General features: G+C 40.5%; 1 protein-coding gene and 1 long non-coding RNA gene across 3 annotated transcripts in view; one reads left to right on the forward strand and one right to left on the reverse strand.

Moving 5' to 3' along the window:
- LOC143303772 (uncharacterized) overlaps positions 1 to 13334 on the reverse strand; it is a 129549-nt gene that overhangs the window by 43040 nt on the left and 73175 nt on the right. The gene's annotated exons all lie outside the window — the stretch shown is intronic.
- The window catches only part of LOC117154408 (adenylate cyclase type 6), an 88689-nt gene that overhangs the window by 36251 nt on the left and 39104 nt on the right, over positions 1 to 13334 (forward strand). For both annotated transcript variants that reach the window (XM_076625569.1, XM_033329363.2), the window contains exons 5-6: positions 2628 to 2841; positions 4298 to 4608. In XM_076625569.1, coding sequence (XP_076481684.1) covers positions 2628 to 2841; positions 4298 to 4608 — 525 coding nt within the window. The remainder of the gene's footprint in view (positions 1 to 2627; positions 2842 to 4297; positions 4609 to 13334) is intronic.

Here is a 13334-nt window from a genome sequence, read left to right on the forward strand (position 1 = left end):
ACGCGTACAGCTTACGTTTGACTAGAGCCAGCTTCCTGTTCCATAGTAAATCTTCGTTCTGTCGTGCGATAGAACTCCGATGGATAACACCGACGTGCAATTTCCACGTCAGCTTTCGAGAAAACTAAGCAACAAAGACAACCGGACACTGTTCTACTTTATATCTAATTTATTATAATATCAGGTTTCGCATAAATGGAAGGATCTAAATTTGTCGTAAATTTGTCCGAAAACAAATTTAGAGATTGAAAGCTGATCTACATTTGGCCCATGTCGTATCACTTGGAACAGAGTTAGACGCTGTTTCGATTGCCAGAATAAGATCGAAGGCTTTCGCAGTCGAACATTATTAATACGAAGCTATTAGATTGGCAACTAAGCGATTGAGGATTTTGTCATTACCATCGAATGGTAATTAGATAATTAGATGGTAATGACAAAATCCGTAATCGCTTAGTTGCCAACCCAATATGTTCTTAGGGTACGATATACGGTAAATCAAGCAGAATTTTAATATACCGGGTAATTAATAAAATAACTGCGTTCCTTTCGCACAATTACGTTAACGTGGTACTACGTTTGCCCGAGTTATACAAGTTCCCACGACTCCTCGCGTAGTCTAGAACGATCGTTCGTTTGGTAAATCTTAGTTTAATTAAATTTGGTCACGTATTCTGGTAGAAATTAGCGCAGCCTTGGGCCTCGAGAAGAGTTTCACTTCGATGGACGATTAAATCAACGAAGAAGTCTGTGTTTTTCGTTGATCGAACACCAACAGCCCCGCAGCTATCTCCAGGTATCTTCTTCGACTTAGGAAACTTAGGCGTTAGCTGGCAAGCTCTGCGCAGCAGCTTCTCTTCCTCCTTTGATTCCTCGCGTAAACCATATCACCTTACGCGACAGATACAAACGTTCAGTACCACTGTATCACGTGAAAGTCTCAGTAGCAACGATATTCCATTCTTTTTATATATTGGGTTGGCAACTGAGTGATTGCGGATTTTATCGTTAGATAGTAATGACAAAATCCGCAATCACTTAGTTGCCAACCCAATAAAACGTCGAAAAGAACGAACCAGGAAAAGATTAAAAAATTGCTGCGAATTGAACGGATTGGTCGTCTCGAACGAACGAACGAATCGGATTGTCCATCGTGGCGATTTTCCATTCTCGTCGGAAGCTCGCTGGCGGATAATTCAAAAAGCAGGAAAATTTTGCCGGAGACAAATAGAAGCTACTAGGTCTACTTTTTCTTTGAAACAATTGGAAGAATACTTTGAAATATCTTGATGAATTTCGTAGCGTGTCCTTTCGAACAATCGAAGCGATTTCGCGATTAAACAGTGTTTCTTCCGAGAACAAAGGCCACGGCGTTCGCTTGAAATCGCTTTCCAAGTAAATTTGTCCGAACCTATGGAACTGATTCGGGGAAACGCTAAAAACCGGGCGAATGAAAGAAGAAATAAAATATGAAAAGCAATACCGCGGGATTAACGGCGAGGCAAGCGAATGAAACAAGGAAAATGGAAAAGGAGAAACGACAATGGCGCGGCGTTCCACTGGTTTATTTCGCCTTTCAATGGCCCGCCACCCAGCTTCTCCCACTCTCGATACTTCCGTGCTTCCTTTGATTTCACGCATCTCTGATTCAGCCAACGGTTCCAAGTAATTCTTTAATCCTGTCCGGCCTTTTTCTTTTTTGTCCAACTCCAGCCAGAATTCGATTCCATCTCGATCGAATAAATCGATCGTCTCGCGCTCCGATGCTTCGCAAGCTTTCGAACTCTCGCGAACGATCGTTCAACTGGGAACATTTTCCCAGTCGCGAGAAATATTTTCCGAACGAACAGCTGAATTAGTTGCGCATTTGACTGTCGACGTTGTTTTAGGAGATTCACTCGAAGCAACGTTTGTCGCAAACGCGGCGAAGTATCGCAACGCTTGCGGAGTAGACGTTGTCCGGAAAGCCCGTGCCGATTTTCCGTACGCGTCACAAGGACAGCTCGGAATATGCGAAAATTACTGAAAACGAGTGACACATGCAACTCGACTTTCAACTCACGACTACTCGGCTCGACTCTCAACTCACGACTACTCAGCTCAAGATTACTCAATCCATGACTACTCAACTCGACTCTCAACTCACGACTCTTTCAACTCAAGATTACTCAACTCAAGACTACTCAACTCAAGATTACTCAATCCATGACTACTCAACTCAACTCTCAACTCACGACTCTTTCAACTCAAGACTACTCAACTCAAGACTACTCAAGTCAAGATTACTCAATCCATGACTACTCAACTCGACTCTCAACTCACGACTACGAAACTCGACTGTCAACTCACGACTTGACTCCTGACAACTCGACTCTCCACTCACTACTCACAACTCATGACTCCGCCACTTGTTTATGGTTCACGCGATATTCTTTAGGCCATTTGTCCACGATACCACAATACAATATGTAACATTAGCTATAGAAGATTATAAACGATCTTTGACAAATTTACGATAGAAAAGGTTGCTTCTAGTTCCTAAACTTTTCAGGAAGTAAATGTGTCGAGTAAATGTTTGAGAAACGTTGAAAGAAGATTACTCGTTCCTGTTTCTTTTTACTCTTTAGGTTGAAATGCTGTATCAACGCTACTTTCTCAGGATGAACCAAAGCAACATGACACACGTTCTCGGCTTACTAGCGGGGCTGGCGTTTGCCCTGGGTATGCTTCTGATGCTGAGACTCGTGGTAGAAGACAGCCAACAATTCCTTACCACTTTAGAGAGGCCAGAAAACCTGTCGCTAGCAGTGACGCTGGTCGTCTGCGTCGCAATTTATGCTGGTAAGTATCAGAAAATTAAGAGACGAATCTTTAGCGCGAGGGATTCGCCAGCCGTGCGAGGACCTCTCCGGAAACAAAATCCAAACACACCGAGCAAAATCTCCGCGAGTATCGCGCAAATAAAATCTGGAAATTCAACTTGGTCAAATCTTACTGCGAAAAGTGTCGTTGTCCAAATATGATTCGCATTTCACATGGACCGTACGAAAATAGATTCCGCTGGTGCGAACGAAAGCGTGAAATCTCTGCAACCGTCGCCGCAGGACAGCAATTTTCCTCGAGACGAACGATCGAGCCTGAATTTTATCCGACGGATCGACGAGATCGTTTTCCACGTTTTCGGTCGCTTTCGTTTCAGCTTCTGTTGACCCACTTGCGCCGCCTGAACGTTAATTAAAATTTCCTCGGCAAACGTTTTGCCCGAGTTCCAGCATAGAGACAACGAAACCAAAGAGGGTTGCGAGAGAAGGTGGGGGAGGAAAAGAGTAAAAAAATATCAGAATGCCGTCGCGTCCTCTTACGACAGCGCGTAAGTGCGTCGTAATAGTCGTACGAAGCGCGTGTGCAGCGTCGCTGACATCAAAGGTCGAGCGGCGCGTCAGATTTTCAAAGCGGTTCTCCACGAGGAAGTTTTTTTCCATCCACTTTCGCAACCCTTCGTCTCTGAAAGCGGCTGTTCCCGCTCACAAAGTTCCAACGCCAGCGAAACGGCCACCGCTAACTTCATCGGACTTCGACTTATCCGCGACACATACTTGCACCTCGTACGGGAAAAGCTCTTAGCAGTGAGCTGTTTCTGACGAGTATACTCGTCGCGTCGTCGTACTCGGTATATCAAACGGAACAGCCTCTTGCAGAGATCTCTGCGTGGTAGACGACGACCCCATCGATCACGAGGAACATAGCGGCGACCAGTTACGAGGAAAATACCCTGCTACGCGTCCTGACAAAATCCTCGCAATCGTCTCAATCGCTCTGTATCTATCGGACCAGTTTAATCGCTGTGGCAACTAAGTGATTGCGGATTTTGTTACTAACACCTAATGACAAAATCCGCAATCACTTAGTTGCCAACCCAATGCAACGTCGAGCTACGCTCGTGGTACGTTTTTCGGACCAAAAAACCGATTAATAGGCTATCGGTCGAAAAGCGTCAGCAACAAAGAACCGATTAATCGGCTATCGGTGGATAAGCGTCGGCAACAAAAACCGATTAATCGGCTATCGGTCGGTAAAGCGTTGAGAAGATAAGAATGAAATACAAAATACCGCGAGTCGTCCGTAGCGTTCAAATGTACCGGCAATTTTTCACAGAAAATCTAAACAACGCGACCGCGTGGCTTGCGACTGGAACGGTTAATTAAATCGTAGCACAAGCGGTTAAACGTTGCGTACAGGGCACAGACTAACTGGCCTGTGGAGTTGCAGCGACTTGTCGAGTTTCCTTAAATTGCAGCCTTGGTAGCGGCGATATCCAGGCCTGGGATGAACGAAATCTGGTTAGCCGGCGTGAGTGGAATAGTCCTGGTGACTCTACTCGCGTTGCAAGTGGTTTTGAATGTACATCTGGCGCTCGGATCAAAGGAACATCGGAGCGGAGGCCCTTTGGCTGCAGTGTGGGCTGTGTGCTTCTTCATTTACATGGCGTACGCACTTCTGCCCATAAGGCTGCGGCACGCGTGCATCGCTGGTTTCATTTTCTCGCTGGCGCATCTGATCGGAGCGTTCGTCCTCTACCCTTCGCAATATCCTGCCATGATGGAACACGTGAGTGACATTCTGTAGCCTTGTAAATCCCGCGCTGCCATTTTATTTCGCTGCTGTTTTACAGCAGCGCCTGGCTAACGCTTCTATCGGGCAAAAAGAATCGCAGCAAATTGAGACGCCATGTGGCGATCGGGTGGCGCGAAGGAACTCTCACGACCAGTTTTTGGCTCATGGCCCCATCGTTGCGTATTTTTGTCTCTTAGAAAGATCGCCAAACGAACGTTCACGTAATGTAACGATATCCATCGTGATATTAGGAAAACAACATTCCACTTCTATATCCCACATTTAATGGGAAAAATATCGCAACAAGTCGAAGCAGCGCAAAGTTTAATTTCTCCCATTTCTCCCTTAGGCTACTTAGGTAGTTTTTACAGCCAACTTTCAACCCATTACAACGAAGATTAAAAGCTTTCGTAAAAGAACGATGACCCAGGTGCGCGAGGATTTTCCTCCGACCTTCTTCGTATAATATTTCCTGCTCGGTGTAATATTCAGCATGTAAATTGCATACGTTAAGCAGACTTTTGAATTCCATCGGACAGTTGCCGGGAAATGTTCATTCTCGCCGTTCGTCAGATATAACGAAATATAATAAATCGTCGCGTTAGATTTTCCGATTCTCTCGCAATATTCTTCGCTGTCGAATGAATTAGAGTGGAAGCGGATCGACGGACTCGGACTCGTTAGACCGCGGATTTTTACGCGAAGAGTTCGAAGGTTTTATAGGAAATTCGAAATCGTAACAATCCACGTGATATTTGCAAACGTACGAAACACTCGAACACCAAAACTATAGGTTTGAACGCTTAGCGATTGAAATAAGTTTCTCGCGAGATTCCATTTCTTTGATTACAGGAGAAAAGCTACGAATTTCCACGAACATAGTATTCGCGGTTCTACGCGATTCTCGACTTTGGTTGGCAACTAAGTGATCGAGGATTCTCTCGTTATATATATATAATTTACTTTATTTATTTAATTTATATATATATATATATAATTTGTAGTAGATTTCTTATTAACTCTTACCGTATTTAATTTCATTATTCCCAAAATAAGCTCGATTTTATAGAAGCGATCGTCCGATTTACCCCAAGGATTTACGTTATTACATATTTATATATATATATATATATCTCGACAATCGATTCTGTAAAATCGAGCTTATTTTGGGAATAATGAAATTAAATACAGCAAGAGTTAATAAGAAATCTAGTACAAATTTTAGCTGGAAAATCGAGAATCCTAAATTACCGATCTTCTCTCGTGATCTAATCTATTCGGCACAACGACTGCCGGTAAAACAGAGCAAAAGTAAAAACATCGGTTGGCGGGTAGTTTGAATTCTATAGAATCTACACACATATGTATATATATATGTCAAGTGTAAAAAAGTTGAGAAGCTTTCGAAGGCGAAACGAACGTTTAGATGTGTTTTCTTTATGGAAAAATGGCTCGGGTTTATGGGCAGATCTTGAAGCGAACGTAGTAAATGGATTCAGTGTAGGGAACGTTACGATCACGACAGGCGTAAAGTTGGCAGAAATTTTTGGCCAAGTATCGACCCTTTGCTAGTTAATAATCTCTTATTAAATAAAGGAGGAAGGAAGACAGCGAGGGAATTATTTCGAGGAAGAAATTTAGTGAAATTTCATTTCGTTTAATTTGATTCAATTTCACATTATCGAAAAATCCAAGCACTCTTTTACTAGACCTAATATTAGTATACCTGCCACACTCTTTCTACTCGAGATACGCTTCTCTTGATTTGTCAAACTCGCGTTCAATCGTTGTAACACGGAGCGTTTAGATTTTAACGCCACGTCGATAATACGAGGCAAAGTCTACTGAGAGTAAATTTTAAGACACAGAATGGATGGTTCCAGCGCTGTGATTTTTCTGTCTGATTAAATCACAAGAGAAAATAATGTTATTATCTACTCGCTTGGTAATTTTATATAACGAAGGAAAATTGCAACACCGCAATTCCAAGCTACCTGCACCGTAACAAAATCCCTGCTTCGTGTTATTTTTATTAATTAGACCAGAGTTTCACATATTTTTTTTTTTTTTTGCTTTTCATTATTATCCACAGTTTGAAATATAAAAGCTTATCAGCTTTGTTCGTTCCCCTTCTGTCGTAACTTTTAACTTCGCTCAAACAAACCGATATTCCAAACACGTTGCAATTTTACTTCGATTTCGAACGCGAATGAAAGAAACGCGAGAACGACGTTTCTATACATTTATTTATTTATCACATTGGCTTGCTTTTGCAATTTCCTGCATTCGTTTCGAACTTACGGCCACTTCAAGTGGAAAAGTTTCAATTTTTCTTTCCACACTGTACAATTTTCCCGCTCTTTGACCTTCTTCTTTGGATGATAAATTACGCCGAACTATGATAAATCGTGGTCATAGGCTTCTCGGTTCTAGCCACGAGTTTCTATCAAACAAAGAAGAAAAAGGAGCAAGTGGGTGAAAATACAGAAGGAGGTTCGATCGCGACGAAATATTTGTCGTTAGGCGAAGGTAGTTGTTCCGGCGATTGGAGTTGCCACGTAGTTTTCATCTGGAAACAGAATTATTGTATCGCTGACGTGGTGGGAAATCGCCTTTTCCTCGCCCTTTCCTTTCACACGTTCGCTGCAATTTGCCAAATTGTCGAGACTCTGGTTTTACGAAAAAGCCTTGGCAAATCTTTGAACGTTCGAGCTATTGCGCTTTCGTCGCCTTAAGTTCTGTCTCTGATGTGAATTTCACTCCCTTTTTGTCCCTTTTTCACAGGTTTTATCACGATTGAATAAAACGATAGAAGAAATGGGCAAAAGGTAAATATATAGAATTTTTGGTGTTTCGTATTTTCACATCTGTGCAATTCCTTTTACTTTCGGCGCTGGTAATTAGAAGCGAGTCCTCGGAGATGTTGAGAAATTTTTGAAATATTCGGGGTAAGTTGGAAGTATCGAAGCAGATAGAAAGGTTGGAATTTTCCGGGATATTGATGAAATTGGAAAGAAGAAAATTTGTGGAAATATCGCAGTGGCTGGAGATACGTTGAATATCGATAAAATCGAAGACGTTGCAATTTTGTTAGCATCGAACGAAATCGCATATTGATATCTAGAAATATTAATAAAAATGGGTATATTAATAAAAATCAAGGTCAATGTGATTTTAGAAATATCGAGATATATTTCTGAAGAATTCTGAAGCTGGAAGCAATCAAATTCGTAATTGCTGTAGCAGCTAGATATGTTAAAAGCTGGGGATATTATAAAATTCCCTAAATTGAATAATATAAAGTTATAAAAATTTTAGAAACATTGAAAAAATTCAATACCAATATCGAGAAATATTTCTAAAACTGAGAGCAATCAAATTTGCAATTGCTGTAGCAGCCAGATATGTTAAAAGCTGGGGATATTATAAAATTCCCTAAATTGAATAATATAAAGTTATAAAAATTCTAGAAACATTGAAAAAATTAAATACCAATATCAATAAATATTTCTAAACTTGAAAGCAATAAAATTTGCAAATACTGTAACAACCAGATATATTAAGAGGAGGGAATATTATAAAACCATAAATTCAATAATATAAAGTTATAAAAATTCTAGAAACATTGAAAAAATTCAATACCAAAATCAAGAAATATTACTAAAACTGAGAGCAATAAAATTTGCAAATACTGTGGCAACCAGATATATTAAAAGGAGGGAATATTATAAAATTCCCTAAATTGAATAATATAAGGTTATAAAAAATCTAGAAACATTGAAAAAATTCAATACCAATATCAAGAAATATTTCTAAAACTGGAAGCAATCAAATTTGCAATTGCTGTAGCAACCAGATATGTTAAAAGCTGGGGATATTATAAAATTCCATAAATTGACACAATATAAAGTTATAAAAATTCTAGAAACATTGAAAAAATTAAATACCAATATCAAGAAATACTACTAAAACAGAAAGCAATAAAATTTGCAAATACCGTGGCAGTCAGATACCTTAGAATTCCAGAATATTATATTATAAAATTGAAGATATTAGAAGTTGAGAACATACGTTGAGAAGAGAGAACATCTAATTAAGTACTCGTTTCATTCTCAGTACTTTCATCTACTTAAGTAAATGGGATAGGAGGACGTAGATGTTAATGGTCTTTCGCTAAAACCTGCACTGTTTAATAAAATGGATGAAAAATTGATCGAAGGTGAAGAATGATTTTCCGTGCGGTTAGAATTTAGTGTATTCGAATGGCAAGCCTCGGGCAATTTTCGAAATTGCCCGCTGCTCTCGGTCAATTAGCTTTCGCTCTCGTTGCTGAAATCCGCAAGCATACTGTATCGAAAATATCGATGCGAGGGAAGTTTGCGGAGGGCAAACTTTATTGCTAAAACCTAGGGAAACATTGATCTGGCCATTCTCAACCCCGTAAATTCCATCAGAATATGCGAAATTCCGTATCTGTTACGTTCCTTCCACTTTCCGTGTACAACCGACAAAAGAATTCGAATCTAAACTTGACACTTTACCGACCGCCAGCGATTCAACAGCATACGCACGTCCGACTGGCAGCTCAGGCGCGGATTCTTCCTGGCTCTGGCTCTGTTTCGGTTTAGATTCTCCAATACCATTCTTTTCGTTCATCGCGAACGGGTAGTTTTTCAAATTGCTATAAAACTGTGGCAGCTTACAAAGCAAAGCAACTGACGCGACTGAGCAAGACACTTTAGTACTAAATAACAAATTACAAAATCAAACAGCCAAAAAATTCTACCAAATGTCCAAATCGGACAAATTGTGAATGTAAACAACTAATAAAAAAAAAAAAAAGGAGCGGTTTAAACGAAGATACAGTAAAGAAGCGAAATAGATGGACGAGTGAATCGGCGTATTTACAAATAAGCTGGATGCAGCTTAGTAAGTTTTAGAGATGCGTGGACTAATGGAAACTTCCTGACAGTCATAGATGGAGCATTAAGCTGAAAAAGCCGCAGAACTTGTACATAGTTTACGTACACAGCTGTGTACAGTTTTATAGGAAAATGTAACGTCAACTGTAAAACATCTGGAGGATGCTAAAAGCGGATCATCGTTGTGGTATTATCGGGCTTCTTTCAAATACACAGCACATGCTGTTGGACCATATCTAGAAACACATCTACAAATTCTCACTTTATCCTCTAAGGATAAATTCCTTTTGTCAGTAGCTTCGTCGTGTTCCGTGTTAACACGCCTGGCACCGCTTTGACGAGTACCAGCAACCACTGGAAGTCGTTGGAATTGAACAGTCGCTCGCTCAAAGGACGCTGAACACGTCTCACAGAAGACGCTGCCTCACCCTAATAAAGCTGAACTTCAGGTTCTGGACAGCGGTGCATTTACACGTGCTGTCCCGGTTCCAGTGTGCACCGAATTTCTCGCAGAACTTAATTTCAGGAATATGCGAATTAAATTTACCTAATCCTTCCTCTTTGAACCTAGACATCCCAAAACTCTTCTTCTCTTTTTGTGCAAAGCAGTCACTTTCGAAGGTAATCCAAATCTGATTTAGAGGTTAGGTTTGTCTATCTTTCTCTTCCTTGGAAATTTGCCTTTAGCTCGCGGGGAAGTTTGGCATTTTTCTTACGACTCGCTACTTTGTTAAGTCTAACTTACGTGTCTGCCTCAGCTTCGATGCACACCGAGTCTCTTGAAGAAATTAATTTAGGGAACAAGTCTGCTAAATTTACCAAACTCCTATTCTTTGAACCTAAACACCCCAAAACTCTTCTTTTCTTTTTGTGCAAAACAGTCACTTTCGAAGGTAACCGAAATCTGATTTAGAGGTTAGGTTTGTCTATCTTTCTCTTCCTTGGAAATTTGCCTTTAGCTCGTGGGGAAGTTTGGCATTTTTCTTACGACTCGCTACTTTGTTAAGTCTAACTTACGTGTCTGCCTCAGATTCGATGCACACCGAGTCTCTTGGAGAAATTAATTTAGGGAACATATCTGCTAAATTTACCAAACTCCTATTCTTTGAACCTAAACACCCCAAAACTCTTCTTTTCTTTTTGTGCAAAACAGTCACTTTCGAAGGTAACCGAAATCTGATTTAGAGGTTAGGTTTGTCTATCTTTCTCTTCCTTAGAAATTTGCCTTTAGCTCGTGGGGAAGTTTGGCATTTTTCTTACGACTCGCTACTTTGTTAAGTCTAACTTACGTGTTTGCCTCAGCTTCGATGCACACCGAGTCTCTTGAAGAAATTAATTTAGGGAACAAGTCTGCTAAATTTACCAAACTCCTATTCTTTGAACCTAAACACCCCAAAACTCTTCTTTTCTTTTTATGCAAAGCAGTCACTTTCAAAGGTAATCCAAATCTAATTTAGAGGTTAGGTTTGTCTATCTTTCTCTTCCTTGGAAATTTGCCTTTAGCTCGTGGGGAAGTTTGGCATTTTTCTTACGACTCGCTACTTTGTTAAGTCTAACTTACGTGTCTGTTTTAGCTTCGATGCACACCGAGTCTCTTGAAGAAATTAATTTAGGGAACAAGTCTGCTAAATTTACCAAACTCCTATTCTTTGAACCTAAACACCCCAAAACTCTTCTTTTCTTTTTGTGCAAAACAGTCACTTTCGAAGGTAACCGAAATCTGATTTAGAGGTTAGGTTTGTCTATCTTTCTCTTCCTTGGAAATTTGCCTTTAGCTCGTGGGGAAGTTTGGCATTATCCTCGTGACTCAGTACTTTTCATAGACCCTTTTTAACTCTAACTTACGTATGTGTTTCAGCTTGGATGCACGTCAGATCTTTTGTGAAATTCACTTTAGGGATTGCATCTATTAAATTTACTAGCTTCCCTCTTCTTCGGGGATTTTCGAACCTCCATTTTTCTCCTGACTAGGTATTTTTCCATCGACCCTTCTCAACTTTAACTTACGCGTGTGCTTCAGCTTCGATTCACGTCGGATCTTTTGTGAAACTTACTTCGCGCATTGGGTCTACGGAATTTATCAAATTCCCACTATTCGTATGAAACTGAAATTGAATAGGAGATCAAGAGGTAACCACTTCCTTTTAAACAATTTTTCAGGCTTCCTGTTTTCATTTCGGATAACACGAGATGAACTGCTGTCGTGGTGAACAGGAGTTTCTGCAAGATAGATAGCCTTTTCGATCTACCAGGATCTTCTTTTGATCCTCTTCGCTCTTGTTTCCCGGTTTCACGATCCAGCTTATTATTTTCCCGACGCTGCAAATTAACTACGCTGTTTATCTCGCCAGACAATAAGAGCTTCCAGATTAAGACAACCTACCAGTTAATTAATTTATTCAAGAAACTTGAGACGCGCTTTCCTGCCCAAACAACTCGGATATAATTTCAAAGAAGGGAATATTGCGTTACCCGAAAAGTTGGTTCCGATTTTTAAGGAATTTGGTCGCCTTCGAAGATCATATTGCAAATTTTCTCGCCAAAAAACCCGAGAGAGAAGCATGGAACGTTCGAGTTGCGCGAAAAATGGAGAAAATTCGTGAAACAGAATGCCACCTATATATCATTCGATAAATATAGATCTTTCAGCACGTGCCAATATTTTCTTGCAATTTTTCCAAACAACATTTCGCTTAATAATAAGTACATTTCATCCAATTAATAATTACTCCTCGTTATAAATTACATTTCAAAATTTCTAAATGACCAATTTTTCCCCGATATTGTTGAACTTGTTGACGTCTTCAAATTTTCCAATATATCGGCATTATTTGAAAAATTCGATAGCTGCAAAATCTGTCGTTTCACGCGTTACTCCGTACGCTGAAATATTCTACCTGTTAGCTGAAAATTATTTGCCCATGAAAATTATCGAACGACTAGTAATAGCGAAATAATAAAACTATCGGAGAATGTTCTCGTCGATTTGCCGCTCTATTACACACGATCACGCTGGCAACATATGCGGCCACTGATAAGAGATAAGAAAAACAGATCGATGACGCGAAAGCATAAAGCTGACACGGACTCTACTAGGAAATCTCATGGAAACAGTTCGTTGTTATTGGATTTCTTTCGAGCTTGGTATCTTCATCCATCAAGCCCCCTTGCTTACTCAATCCCCACCCTCTTCTAGCCAATTTATTTAGCTTTTATTACACTGAAAGCACAGAATGCATCCTCCAGTTCTATCATTCTTTAGTCGTCTACTTTTTTTCCTTCGACCGGTGTACGCTGCAATACGGTCGCACAAAAACATTTCCATCCATTTTCAAACATTTCACGGAAAACTTTTTCGAAATACTTCGAAGATTGACTCAAGGATTTAGGGGAATTAATTTCCGTTCGGTGAAATTCTAAAAGTATTGATTTGTTGCCTGGGTCGAGACTGGACGACGCAAAGTCTGAAAAAACCAGTAAAATAGCGAGTCTCAGTTTTATCGACGAATTAAACGCTCGGCTGAAAAACCGCGGTGTTCGTGTGGCGAACCGTCGTTTTATTTGGCAACAGTTGGCAAGAGCGTTGGCAAGAACACCCACTTGCAAGTTGTCGAAGTGTGTCGCAAATTACGGTGCAATTTTCGGGAAAAGTCGCGTGACACCGGCAACACGGGAATTTGAAGGAGGCAGCCGGTTCGAGGAACCGAGGAACAAGAGCTAGTCGCGGTAACGACGCGATTATTAACCGAAACGCCGCAATCGATGCGCGTTAGATCGAGATACGCGCGAAAACACGCC

This window comes from Bombus vancouverensis, chromosome 16 (assembly GCF_051014615.1).
Source record: "Bombus vancouverensis nearcticus chromosome 16, iyBomVanc1_principal, whole genome shotgun sequence".
NCBI lineage: Eukaryota > Metazoa > Arthropoda > Insecta > Hymenoptera > Apidae > Bombus > Bombus vancouverensis.